Raw genomic sequence first — 14,561 nt, 5'->3', positions numbered from 1 at the left:
GAGATTTTCAAATTCTCAAATTTAAATTCTTGTTTCAACAGGGAACACAAGAACAAGGATAATCATCACAAAATGTAATACATAATAAAGGTACAATACCATACAATCCTTGTGAACAAAAAAACAACCAATATGAAGTATCAAGCTGCAAACATTATCCTAAAAAGATCAAATAGTTGGCTGTCTCCGTAGAAGCGCAGTTGTGCTCGAAGCGGCAGTCAGGCATCCTGTACCCAGCACCCACCATCATCCACAGCGCCTCCTCACTCACTCTGGTATGTGTACCAACTTTTTATATGCAATCTTGCACAAAGTTATGAGCTTTTTGATACCAACTTTTGCTACAATAAATTAAGCCACTGCAGCAGTGCCAGCTTTCTCTTTGCTTTTGTTCTCTCTCAACTATTGATCAATCTACCACTACTGCCAGCTTGAGCACGCTGACGAAGGGCTTGCAAAGAGGAGGAGCCTATTGCCCCACTAGTGCATGTTCTAAAGCTAGATCGTACCCGTAATGCAGTGCCAACCTAACACCATCCTTTGCATCTGCATTATCCTAAAAAGGTCAAACATAGCTGCTTACTAGCAAAAAGACCTAATTGTAATATAGCATCTAAAGCTATAATATTACATTAAGAAATATGCTGTGCTGCTCAATCAGACCAAGCCCCCCCCACACGGAGGTAATCTTTTCAAGAGAATAAGTGTAATGAATCCTATTAACCAATTTAGACCTCTGGGGGGGGGGGATTTCCATCTTTTACTTAGGAGGGCCTTAGAAGCATGACCTATCTGACCCAACATTTTGTTCTGATACTTAGACAGGTTGGGAAGTGGTCTATGAAACAGAGCAGCCCAAGGATCTGGTGGTATCTGTATAACCAGTACCTCTGCAGCCAATAAAAATGTCAAAATCCAGAAATCATGGGTCCTGAATCAGTCATAAAGGATCCTTGTAAGTTCTCTCCTTATTAGGGATATTGATAGATAAGATGGCTAATGTGAAAATATAGCTTCCCACTTCTCGCCCCGTTCAGTTTACTCCAAGAGCCATTTAGTTTATCTTGCCATTTGACCATAGCTGTGGAACAAGTAGGCAAAAGTTTATACCATAAGTCATAATAGGTTTGTATTAAAGAAAGAAATGATCGGCACCAGACACTGGAATGGCAGGCTCTTGGGGGGTTCTTAGGTGGTCACTCACTGTGCCTTCTGCCAAAGATTCCACTGTATACAGTGGAAGGAACCGGGCACCAGCTAAGTTGCAAGGTTTCATCCCCTCCAAATACAGACAAAAACACCAAGTCAAAAGGCCTGACAGCTGTTTCACAAGCTCAAGCACTTGCTTCCTCTGAGAATCTAGCTGCATATTATGTTACATACTTTCAATGAACATGATTGTTATATGTAAATTAGAGGAGTCAGAGTTGGTAATATCATAAATTGAGGAGCCAGATGATTTTGTACCAACTCCACAGCCCTGGTTTTAGCATCATAGATCTGGGTTTTATAGGGTATATACTGTGCAGAAGTGTTCTGTGTGGGATTGTGTATAGAAGTGGTGAGGCAGACGTGTGTGTTGTTACACTACTTAGACAGGCTTTTTAGCTATTGCAAACTGGATTGCCAGCTAGTGAGAACATGGTCATATAGCCTAGGATTTATTATTTTAAAATATTACCCAAAGCACGCCTAAATTGTCCTGCAAAAAACAAAACAATATATGTATCAGTTTGATGGTTTAAGTGATAAAAAAAGGTATTACTGTAGCAATAGTGACACTGCTGAAATGCCAAAATTGTCAGGAATTTTAAGGGGTAAATACCCAGGAATGCACAGTGGTTAATGATGGCTAGAGCTAATTCTTCAAAGTGCTGATAAAACTGTAACATTACCAGAATTACATCAATAAATCTATATCCTACTACTTTCTTGCCTTCATGTTTTCCTTTGCATAAGCCTTAAAGATGCACACTATATACAATGCCAGAATTTTATTAACAGTGTCCATCTCACCTGCTGTTCCTCGTGTACAGCTGCTGGTATTGCAATGGCAATTTCAGAGTTGCTCTGTAGGGATTAAAAAAAAAATATATATATTTATTGGCCAAATCTATGTCCCTTCTCTTTTCACTTTAGTGACAGTCACAATCCACTAAGTGTGGCTATTTGAAGACAGATTGCCGTAACAAATGATCTAATCTAATCCAATCTTTTCCATCCAATTTTACCAAATCTATGTAGCATAAGGGTAAATTGAGTGAGTATATTGAATGGATAATTTAATATAATTGTGGTGAGAGGGGTTTCACCACAAAATCAGCCATACGGAGCCCCCCAATGATCCGTTTGAGAAAAGAAATAGATTTCTCATGGGAAAGGGGGTATCAGCTACTGATTGGGAAGAAGTTTAATTCTTGGTTACAGTTTCTCTTTAAAGGTAAACTGACATCAGGGGGAAAAAGAATAGAACTCTTCAGACACTCTTCCCAGTGTGTTAAATAATAATAAAAAAACCAATAATAATTAAAAGGATTACATAAAAGCGCAGTGAGAAATGGTCTCTCATAGCTGGTGGGTCACATGGCTTTTTGTAAACACAATTGAGAGGGTGTGGGAATGATTAGACACCTTGTTACATACTGAACAGGAAGAAACTGCAGTGCTGATGATAGATACTATTCAGTACAGGGAGGTAGGTGGGGTCAAGTAAACTATTCTGTGCTGGGGAAGCAACTCCCACAACAAGAAGTTACAGGAGCCAGAGAGCCATGTATTTTAAATATATTTATTGCTAAATGTTCAGACAAGCAATGCAAATAAATGTGCTAATTAAAGCAAATTTGCTATTAAAATGGAAGGCTGAATTATGGTTTTGAATAAACCGTGTATCTTAATTTACATCAGTTTTTACAATTCACTTTTAAATTATAATCCACTTTGAACGATTATTACATTGTTTTATCAGCCGCTGAAATTAACTGTTCATCATTCCCTGAGGGATGAGTGAAATTGAATTGCATAATATACACACAATGAATGTGCTCAATTATGGTTACATACCTATTCATAAGCACCTTGATGGTACTGAAATGTTTCCTAAGACCACTGCAATGCCACATTGTTTCCTTTATTAAGGCTGCCTCCAATTATTAGTACTGTACTGTGCAGCACTGTTCCCCAACCGCAGTCACCTCCTCCTTGTCTGCTGCCACTAAATGCCTTTCTTTGTCTTTTTATATATACACGAGTTCATACCAGTTTCATACCGTTATATTCACAAGCCTTACTTATTGGGCCCGATTTAAACAAACTGTGTTTTAATCTACAATCAGGAAATACATTTAATCACAGATCTGTCTTTTATGACAGATCAGGAATTTAGTATTTAATTCCTAGCCACTGAAACACACCTGTTGATATATTTAAAGAGGAACTGTAACCAAGAATTGAACTTCATCCCAATCAGTAGCTGATACTCCCTTTCCCATGAGAAATCTTTACCTTTTCTCAAATGGATCATCAGAGGGCTCTGCATGGCTGATACTGTGGTGAAACCCCTCCCATAGTGTGATGTCAGCACCAGGGTTCTGACATCACACAATGGGAGCCTTGCCTTATTGTGAGAGAGAATAGTGATTTCAAATGGTCAAAAAAGCAGCATCTCCTTCCATAGACATCACCTGCTGCAGCAAAGATGTGTTAAATGTCAGAATGTAAATCAGGAAGAGGAAAGATTTTACAATGGGCAAACACTGACTAAATCATTTATACATAATTATTGTAAAAATGAAGCACTGTTTTTAATTATCGGTTAGGTTATTTTCACTGCAGATCCTCTTTCAATAAAGCTCTTGACAAGGTGGTCCAATTTGACCATGCTATGCATAGAGCTTTGGACCATCCAGAAGCTGTCTAGGCTGAATGAGAAGCCACCACTTTCCTAAGTTTGGACCCAATCTCACATTACCATCTGTCTCTCTTGATTAACAAATTCATATTGCCATCCAACTTTGTTGACCACAGCTTAAAGAGAAACGCCGACCAAGAATTGAACTTTATCCCAATCAGTAGCTGATACCCCCTTTTACGTGAGAAATCTATTCCTTTTCACAAACAGACCATCAGGGGGCGCTGTATGACTGATTGTAGTGAAACTCCTTCCACAAGAAACTCTGAGGAACATGGTACTCCTGGCAGTTTCCTGTCTGTGAACCTTGTTGCATTGTGAGAAATAGCTGTTTACAGCTGTTTCTGACTGCCAAAAAAGCATGCAGCAGCTACATCACCTGCCTACAGTAAAAATGTCACCATGTAATAAATGTCAGAATGTAAATCAGGGATTTAAAGAGAATCTGTACTCTAATATTCTTACACTAAAAAGCATACCATTCTATTCCTTATTTTCTCCTGTGCCCCTCTGTGCAGTTTCTGCCACTCTCTGCTGCAATCCTGGCGTGTAATTAACAGTTTTAGGCAGTATTTACAAACAAACTAACCAGCTTGTAATAGGCTCACATAAACAGAGTGTGTGAGTCATACAGAGTGTGCAGGGGGCCTGCAGAGGGTGTGTTTCGCTTCTATCCAATCACAAGCAGCCCTGCACATTCCACACATTCAAGCCTTAGCCAGACAGAGGAAAGGAGATAAGATTTATTACAGAGACAGTGCAATTAAGAAAAGCTTCAGTAAGCCAGAGCACATTAGAACAGGCATAGGAACTTATAGGATAGAAGAACTAAGGCTGAAAAATTTGTTACAGAGTCTCTTTAAAAAAATTTACAATGGGCAAACACTGACTAAATCATTTATACATAATTATTGTAAAAATGAAGCACTTTTTTATTACATTATTTTCACTGGAGTTCCTCTTTAAAAAGTGTACCTTAACTGACAAGTCACACGAGATAAACGTGGATACATATATTAATAGTCCTAATAATAACTTGTCTAAGGTCCTTTTATATTGATATATTAAAAAAAAAAAAAAAACAGTGGCGTTATCTATGCAGATGGACATGGTACGTTTCCCGCTGATGGCTCAATTGATAATTTCCAACAGGTCCGATGAGCCGCCGGACCGATTCCCCGCTGGCGGACAATAGCGGGGAATCAAGCGGAAGATAAGGAAGCGCCTGCAGGGACGAGCGGGAATCAATGCGGACGGCGGCTGGGATACGGCGGGAGTCGATCCGGCAGCTAATCGCGCCGTCGGGTCGACGCGTGTATTCCCAGCATAAAAAACGGCAACTTAAGACAAAAACACTTTTATCTGGCTGCGTAAACAATGTTGATAGCAACAGGGTGCTCTCAGGCTCCCAAGCAAATAGGTTTTTTTGTTAGGCACAGAATGAACCAGGTTTTTATGTCACACCAACATGGATGCTGTGCACATTTCCCAGTCAATGTTCAACCTCTTACAATGAGAATTATAGGAGACACCAGTAAAGTTATATATACACGTTTGCTATTACACGTACAATTAATTATCTGTGGGGTTTATTTTCAGCTCAGGTTTTCTTTTGGAATGTACTGTCTCAGTGTAACTGGAGCGGCCACCTTTGTTTTTATGAATTCTGAAAATAGCATTATAGGTACCTGACACTTCTTGTAAGAAGTACATTTCTGCCTTTAAAAGACAACTAAAGTGATAGGGATATGGAAGCTGCCATATTTATTTCCTGTTAACAATACCAGTTGCCTGGCAGCCCTGCTGATCTATTTGGCTGCAGCAGTGTCTAATGCTGGGGATACACGGTACGTTTCTGTAACGTGTATCGACCAGCTGATAATATTCAGCTGGCCCGATCATGCCGCTCGACCCGCGCCCGCTCGATTCCCGCCGGCGGACAATGGCAGGGAATCGAGCGGTGATAAGTAAGCGCCGGCGGGGACGAGCGGCAATCGATCCGCGGGGACGAGCGGGGATGTGCCGGCATAGAGCCGCTGGCTCGATCCGGCGCAAAAAACGAGCCGTGTACGCACGGCATAACACTAGAAACAAGCATGCAGCTAATCTTGTCAGATCTGACAATGTCAGAAACACCTGATCTGTATGCTTGTGTATGGTCTATGTCTAAAAGTATTAGATGCAGAGGATCAATAGGACAGCCAGGCAACTGGTATTGTTTTAAAAGGAAATAAATATGGCAGCCTCCATATCCCTCTCTCTCTTCACTTGCCCTTTAAGGATTTCTGAGATAACGTTGTTTACATAGGAGGGCGGGGCAGTGCAGGGAGTCAGTTATTACTGCCATTAGAGTGAAAAAAGTGAGTATATCTGAGTAATAGGCCATTAAAGACAGAGCAAGTGTACAATTCTAGCTCAGATGTGAATATATAAATAGCCTTTATTTAAAAAAAAGACATCTAAAATTCATATTCACTTTAAGCCAATTATAGCCCAGAATCCCAGCATGACCAAAGCAGAAGACAGTAGAGGCAAGAAAAGTTTTATCTCACCCTTTTTCTTTCAACGTCAAAGGCTTCTGCTTTATTTGTGCTTGCTTTGAAGACTCTATGTTTAGAACAGTAGGTGGTGGCGAGTGAAGCGTTACAGGTATGCTGTCTGCTCTTGGGAGCACTTCCTTATTTTCTATTAGATGTTCTTTGACCTCAGTACATGGTGGTAGTTGTTTTGATGGACAACGTACAGTCTTATCAGCAGTCACTGCTCTCATAGGTCTACTGAACCTCCTCTTCTCCGGAATGGTCTTATATGGAGCTTTCAGCTGGTACGTCACAGGCTTTGTTCCTGTATTAAAAAGCTTGTTTAAAGATTTTGTTGTCTTTTGTTTTGTTTCTGGATGGGTCGGTGCGGTCTGTGTAACTGAAGGGGCTTTAACAGAAGTGGACTCTGTCTGACTGTTTCCTCGCACCTTTAAGGCTTTCTCCAGGGCTTTGTTGAGTAGTTCCACTTCCTGAACATCTTCCAATGATAACTGGCTTTCTAAGAGAAAAGGATGTATAAAATAAGAAATTATAACCCATGAGGGTGCAAATATTTGGGAGTTATTGTGAAGAATAAAGGATAAAGACAGATCTGAAATTTGACTGTACTGAAAATCTCACAAAAACATTCACGTTGCCAAGAGAAAAATTACTAACTGCGCCCATGTGACTGAAATGAGGCCAAGTACCCAACAGTGATGTGCTGCTCTCAGCTCTAGTATTGGAAAGGCCACAGGCATAACAGGATGATCAGATGTGCAGGCACAATCCATCTGCCTTCAGGCATGTCTGCTGGCTGGCTAGAACTTCATTATGAAACACTGGAGACTGAGCATTATTTCTATTGACTCTGATGTATGGATAGTAAGTGGTTTCACCTACTTGCTTTGTACCTCTCATGTCCTGTCTGGAAATCCCACTAGGGAAAATGTCTACAGGGAGCTCACAGCCCGTTTACCTGGGTGTCTGCCATTACCTGGGTGTCTGCCATGAGTTCCAGGTGCTTTCCACTGAATTCCTTGAAATTCTCAGTGGAGAGATTTGCCCTCACTTTTTTCGATGCAAAAACCATGCAGTAAGCTGCATTATCGTGAGAAAATATTATCAGACGGTACTGCTGCTTACTGCACATCAAACACACAAAACAATATGAAATTTACCTCACGTGTGAATCTGTTGTATTGCTAAGCACTGCTCACTCTTTGCAGATGCAGACTTTGCCAACTTGCCCAGTGGCTTTAGTTTTAGAATGAAAAAGAAAAAAGGGGCGCAGGAGCCCTTACAGAAAAAAAAGGCGCCATCATAGGTGCCTTTTATAAAAACCGTGATTTGTGATAGCATCGCAGGTGCTGGGGGCTTGTGGTGCCTGCAATGCTATCGGGCACTGACCTTTACTTTCACTGCACTTATTCAGGAGCCTTCGGGCATATCACGGCTTTGCAGCGGGGGTGGGTTTAAGGATTAGGCATCAGGAGGGGGGTTAGAGACCACCAGGTGGAGTCTTGGGGTTAGGCACCACTAGATGGGGTCCTAGGATTAGGCATCCATAGAGGGAGGGTTCTGTGTCAGAGTAGCGTTAAGTTTTGCCATAATAAAATATCGGTAATCATGGGCGTTGTTAGCCTCAAAGATCAGTGGCATGTGCCCCTTATGTATTCTGGGGGGCACAGATGTCCCCCAGGCAGAGTAAAGGCACCATGCTGGGTTCTATGATGCCTCTATGCGGGATTATTGGGTGCTGTGATGCCTTTATGGAGGAATGCAGGGAGCTGTGGTTGTTCTATGGGGGCATGCTGAGTGTTGTGGTGCTTCAATGGGAGGCCTGTGGGAGCATAGGAAGGGGTCCACTAGAAGGTCCGGGAATGAGGGGGGGGGGGGAAACCGGCAGCAGGCCAGCTCACCCACCCAGCAGGAAGCCAGACCAGTCACCTCAGAAGTCAGGTTACCCTGCCTAGTTATGTTTAAGTGACACTGCCTATTTATGTGATATGCTGCATTTTTTTTAATTAAGAGATGGGGGCTTCAGCCAACATTTTGCTGAGCTAGCCTTCTTAGACTGCTGTTAAGTTCATGTAATTTTGGCTCCACCCATGACCACACCCACATTCTGGTGTATGGCCACACCCATTTTACGTCTGGTGTGCCCCGGATCTCTTAGGATCCTAGCAACCCCCCTGTCGGTAATCCAGCAGTAGCATATTGCTAATTGTAGCGATATTCTACTAGTGCCAATCCCCTGCGCCCTTTTTCCCTGTATGCATTTAAGAAGCCTCCTACATTGCAGATAGGTTCAGCTCCATGGAAAGCAGAGATAAACTTGGATCCTCCTGTTACAGTTCCCACGGCAATATGTAGAGGGATGGAACTCTGCAACAGAAAGGTAACATAGAATCCTGTTTGGGATGCTCAGGCACTTTGCCACCTCATTAACTGACACGTTTTACTGATCTGATGAAGCAGTTTACACTGCGAAACATGTTGTCCTAAGTACTGAATAAAATTCCTACTTTTTATACCTGTTCTGTGAACCTCCTTATTCAAGGTAGAACCTTTCGAGTACATTATATACAGAGCAATGTTTTGCAGTCATTTGCATTTTTGGAGGGCCTCCAGTTTAACCACTTTGTCCTCCTTGACGTATAAAAACGTCAAGGAGGACAGGCGCGCTCCCACGCACTCCCGGCCGCGGAGTCGGTAGCCACGGAATCAATGTATCGGGCTGGGGAGCCCGATCATTGATTCCTCTCCCCCGCTGAAAAAGCGACAGCTTCTCTCGGAAGCTTCGCTCTTTCTGAAGCTGTGTCCCTCTAAGCGTACATTGTACGCTTAGAGTGACGTCATGTAAAAAAAATCGAGATTGCCATCTTGTGGCCAAAAAGTAAAACTACAAGCAAATACCCAAAAACATTACACAACACCAATATTTCCCCAAATAAAACACTTTTATATCCCACCCTCCCAAAAATGCCCACATAAAATGTTTAATAAAAAAAAACAAAAAAAAACATTACTATAAAAAAAAAAAAAAAACATAAATATTTACCTAAGGGTCTAAACTTTTTAAATATCTATGTAAAGATGAAATATTTCTCTCTATTTTTTTTTTATAAGCTTGTAAATAGTGATGTATGCAAAACGGAAAAAATGCTCTTTTATTTCCAAATAAAATATTGTCGCGATACATTGTGATAGGGACATAATTTAAATGGTGAAATAACCGTGACAAATGGGCAATAACAATACGTGGGTTTTAATTATGGAGGCATGTATTATTTTAAAACTATAATGGCCGAAAACTGACAAATAATGAATTTTTTCATTTTTTTTCTTATTCTTCCTGTTAAAATGCATTTACAGTAAAGTGGCTCTTAGCAAAATGTACCCCCCAAAGAAAGCCTAATTGGTGGCGGAAAAAACAAGATATAGATCAGTTCATTGTGATTAGTAGTGATAAAGTTATAGGCTAATGAATGGGAGGTGAACATTGCTCGGATGCATAAGCTGAAAACGACTGAGATGTTAAGTGGTTAATAGCTCTTTTCAGAGCGTTGTTACCACCACAGGAAAATCATTTACCAATTACTGTGGTTGCTAAAGGTGGGTACACACATCAGATAAAAGTCTTTGGAAAAAGTGAAAGATCAAAGACCAATTTTACCCCCTTCCATGTAGTATGAGAGCATATCAACACAGTCTACTCCATTGAGCTGAACTCTCCATCAGAAAAAAATCTTTGCAAGACGCTGCACACAAAGATGCTGTACACATGCAAAAGATCAGTATCTGCAAAGGATCAGTTCCTACAAAAGATCCGTTCCTGCAAATTGCATTCGTAGTCTATGACCTCTGCAGATCTCATACACACCTTGTTTAACGGACATTTATCTGCAGATCAGATCCACCAGTATGGATCGTCAGATCTGCAGATGAATGTCCGATAAACAAGATGTGTACGAGATCCACAGATATCATAGATTATGAATGCATTTTTCAGGAACGGATCTTTTGCGGGAACTGATCTTTTGGAGAGATTGATCTTTTGCATGTGTACAGCATTTTTTGTGTACAAATAATAATTGCAAGTAGCTATCCAGAATGTGCAGAATGGCATAAAAAATTGACTGTTTACACAACAAATTAATGACCTCAAAAGATGCCGCACAAAACAGATATAAAGTATTAGAAAAATATAATTATTTATTGAACATCTTCAAAAGTAAAAACCATTAAAAACAATAAAATCAGAGGGTGGCAAGGCACATGTCGTAATGAATAAATACCAATAATACTAATGTAGAAGCGGAGAACTCAGGAAGATTCATAAAGTGCTCCATGTATCACAAATATGAAAAAGATCACACCTCATAATAATGTTGTTAAAGACCATATAACACCTCAGCTCTGAGGAAGCCAATTTACATTGGCGATTCGCGACAGCGGTGGCGGGGACTAGCGGTGTTTTACGGTTTCCTGGGTAAGATTCTCTTCTTTCCATTGCACTGCACTTTATCAAGCTAATTTTACTTTGCATGCCAGCACTCTTTCATTACTCATTTCTGGTGCACGTCCCCCCTGTTTCTTTACTGCGGGTTTATTTATTTTATACTGACACAATTGCACTTTTTTTCCATTAATTTATATGGTCTTTAGCAACATTTATTCATTACGACATGTGTTCTACCCTCTGTTTTTGAGGTTTTTAATTTTTATGATGTTTTTCTAGTTCTCTATATCTGGTTTGGTGTGGTATTTTTTGAGACTAACAAACAGTGTGGTCTTGCTGCTCAAACTGCAAGGTTAGTCCACCAGGTAGTCAACCAGTCCCCACCCAGATCCTCCAGGGGTATGTAAGAGCAAAGTCCAAATAGAAGAAAGACTGGGTCTCTACCTGGATTTATGCAAAATGTACAGATTTATTAAAGTACCATAACCACTAAAAAAACACACAACGTTTCAGCCAAAAGCCTTTCTCAAGTGTTCACTTGAGAAAGGCCTTTGGCTGAAACGTTGTGTTTTTTAGTGGTTATGGTACTTTAATGAATCTGCAAATTTTGCATAAACTCCAGGTAGAGACCCAGTCTTTCTTCTATTTGGACGGTATCCTTTGAGGCCATGTTTGTTGTGTAGACAGAAGCGGAAGCACATCTGGCTATCTAAAGTGAGGGCACCTCTGGCTATGTAAACAGTATTTGTACATTTGGCTCCACCCATAACCATGCCCACATTTTGCTGCTTGGCAACGCTCATTTTTTCTGTCCGGAGGGGGGCACAAAAACTGTCTTTGTCCCCGTGTGCTGCAAACCCAGCTAATCCTGAGAGGACGTGGGTTATTGGGAAAAGGATTGGAAAGGGTTAATATCTTAGCCAGCAGTCTAGATTTACAAAACAAAACCCAATAATTGTAATAATAAGTTCTCTTACAGTTTAATATATCATTACAATATAATTAATTTCAGGGCCACCCTTTTTGCCTCCCAGAAACTTAAAAGATGCCCTTAAAAATGCCAGCTGGTAGAGAATGAATTAAAACTGAATTACATTCAGGCGTAAAATGAGGATATTCATTTTGATTAAAGCATCTCATTCACCAGACAATTGGGCCTATAAATAGAAGGCAGACGATAGCGGATTGCACTGACAATCTGGGCGAGGAAGGAGAGAAGAGAGCTCATCACTGAGCGAGGAATTAGCATACATTAACTGGCGTTGAGCTAAACACGTATTATGGAGCTTGTCTGCGAGATGGGTTTCACCGCGAGGGCGCCCGATGTGCTCGCCGCGATATTGTCAACTTTGGCTGGAATGAAATGAATTTCAATCGCCTTTCAGAGGAAGGATTAGTACCCTGCTGCTCTGCTTTCCTTACAGTAAAACATCATCCTTATTACAGTAATAAAACAGAAAGATGAGTTAACCCTCTCGTCCTTCTGCTCCTATACTTCCTCTGAAGCATTTCTCTCAGATATGAAAGCAGCTCTGTCGGAGGGAAAGTGCCGCACAGAAAGCACAAGGGGGTGATCAGCAAAGCTTACTCCGTAACACGAGGAAAAATGGTGATGCATAGCGACTAGCAATTAGCATGCTTGCCTTGCAGAGTAGTCTGGTCAGGTCTGCGTCAGGAAAGTACAGAGGTGTGGACAACTCTCCCCTTCATAGTTTACAGCACGCCATTCTAAAATGTTGGAACACATGTTGTGACGGGGTATCAATGAGCACCAGCTGAGAGTGACAGAGGTGCGGACCAGTGCCGATTTAAACATGTAAACTGTGGACATTCAGACTGCATAGACAGCAGAGGTACCAGAGATAAAAAAAAAAAAAAAAAAAAGACAGTGCAGTTGTTAGTATACACCTCAGTGGGAGTGTCTGAAGACTCTGGGAGATGGGTAGCTAATGAATACACAATAAGCAAGAGAAGGGAGGGGGGAAAACAAGAGAGTCAGGGAGGATATGATGTCAGCATTAGCTTGGCAAGATGGCCACTGCCTAGAATAGGGTTTTCTGCTTTTCCTTTATAAAAATTTACAGGAATCATTACGTGGATAGCACAATATATCTGTTATGTAAGTAAAAGTAGTATTTATCTACTTATATATGTGTTTTTTATTTCTAGGTTAGCATGGGTGTCGCTTTCTCTTTAAAACAGAAGGTACTTGCAATAATTCAGCTTTAAAGGACAACTGAAGTGAGAAGAATATGGAGGCTGCCATATGTTTCCTTTTAAACAATACCAGCTGCCTGGCAGCCTTGCTGATCTATTTGACTGCAGTAGTGACTGAATAACACCAGGATCAAGCATGCACCTAATCTTGTCAGAGCTTACAATCATGTCAGAAACATCAGATCTGCTGCGTGCTTGTTCAGAGTCTATGTCTAAACATATTACAGGCAGAGGATCAGCAGGACTACCAGGCAACTGGTATTGCTTAAAAGGAAATAAATATGGCAGCCTCCACATCCCTCTCGTTTCAGTTGTCCTTTAAGTGAACATCTGTGGTTACCCACAATGCACCACATTGTCTGCATGTTGGGTTGATGTGGCTCAGTAAAATTTAAAGCTACAGGCTTGCTACACACCAGCGGTTCTGGATGTAAGCCTGGCTTTAGGGGCATAACAAGATCATTTGCATATTCAGTAGCTATGCATTGTGGGCAACCACAGATGCTCACTGAAAGCTGAATTATCGCAAGATGGCTGCTATGTGATTTAAATAATGCTGAAGGGCAGTTGCAATTGAGAAAATATTAATATCTATTTTAAGTGCACAGAAGAGAACTCATTTGAATTAGCTCAGGCATTTCTGCTTTTTGTCAAGTAGGCCGATACTTTTGAGGTCAAGTTGTTGCATGCGTTGTGTATGACTGAGTGATCCGGTGTTGTGCAGCTGCAGTGGTCAGCAGAGTCTGGCCTTTTCAGATCAGTTTTAGGCCTGGGCCCCACTAGCAGTACGTTAATAAGTGCTTGTGATTTGAAAAGCGCTTACTAATGTAATGCTATAGGTGTTATGGGGGTATTTATAAAAATCACCCATAGCATTAAAGCTTTTCAAATCACTCGCACTTAGAAAAGGCTGCTAGTGGGTTTGAGCCCTTATGGTTTCTATACACTTAATTTGTATTTTTATTACGATTAGGGCTAGTTCATAGTGATCAGTTGCGTTGCAGAATAATTCTGCATGTCAACTAACTGCCCGTACAATTCTATGGGCCTGTTCACAGTACTGCATGGTAACGGATTGTGTTATTCTAACTCGCTGCATGCATGTTTTGTATTAAAGTTTATGTCCTGTTTCTATTGCAGTTCACACACATTATAAAGTGTGCGTTATGCAACTAACCACTGTGAACCTAGCCTTAAAGCGGATCCGAGATGAAAAACTAACTATAACAAGTACGGTAACTTGTCTATATATCTTAGCTAAAGTTTAGATAGTTTACACAGCAAATCTAGCTGCAAACAGCTTTAACCCCCTTGGCGGTATGAAAAATACCGCCAGGGGGAAGCGCAGCAGTTTTTTTTTTAAATTTTTTTTTTTAATCATGTAGCGAGCCGAGGGCTCGCTACATGATAGCCGCTGCTCAGCGGCATCCCCCCGCCCGCTTCGATCGCC

At 41.0% G+C, this 14,561-nt stretch overlaps 1 protein-coding gene and 1 long non-coding RNA gene across 2 annotated transcripts in view; one reads left to right on the top strand and one right to left on the bottom strand.

The window, feature by feature from the left end:
* LOC137524492 (uncharacterized) overlaps positions 1-352 on the top strand; it is a 58,459-nt gene extending 58,107 nt beyond the window's left edge. Inside the window, exon 4 of the long non-coding RNA XR_011022705.1 lies at positions 42-352. This is a non-coding gene — a long non-coding RNA (uncharacterized lncRNA). The remainder of the gene's footprint in view (positions 1-41) is intronic.
* Positions 1-14,561, bottom strand: part of TEDC2 (tubulin epsilon and delta complex 2) — a 106,492-nt gene that overhangs the window by 50,293 nt on the left and 41,638 nt on the right. The window contains exons 5-6 of the mRNA XM_068244421.1: positions 6,463-6,949; positions 2,017-2,070 (exon numbers count right to left, since the gene is read on the bottom strand). Of these exons, the coding sequence (XP_068100522.1) occupies positions 2,017-2,070; positions 6,463-6,949 (541 nt within the window). The remainder of the gene's footprint in view (positions 1-2,016; positions 2,071-6,462; positions 6,950-14,561) is intronic.

This window comes from Hyperolius riggenbachi, chromosome 7, assembly GCF_040937935.1.
Source record: "Hyperolius riggenbachi isolate aHypRig1 chromosome 7, aHypRig1.pri, whole genome shotgun sequence".
Classification (NCBI taxonomy): Eukaryota; Metazoa; Chordata; class Amphibia; order Anura; family Hyperoliidae; genus Hyperolius; species Hyperolius riggenbachi.
The sequence above is the reverse complement of the archived record's forward strand: the minus strand, read 5'-3'. Positions and strand labels throughout refer to the sequence as shown.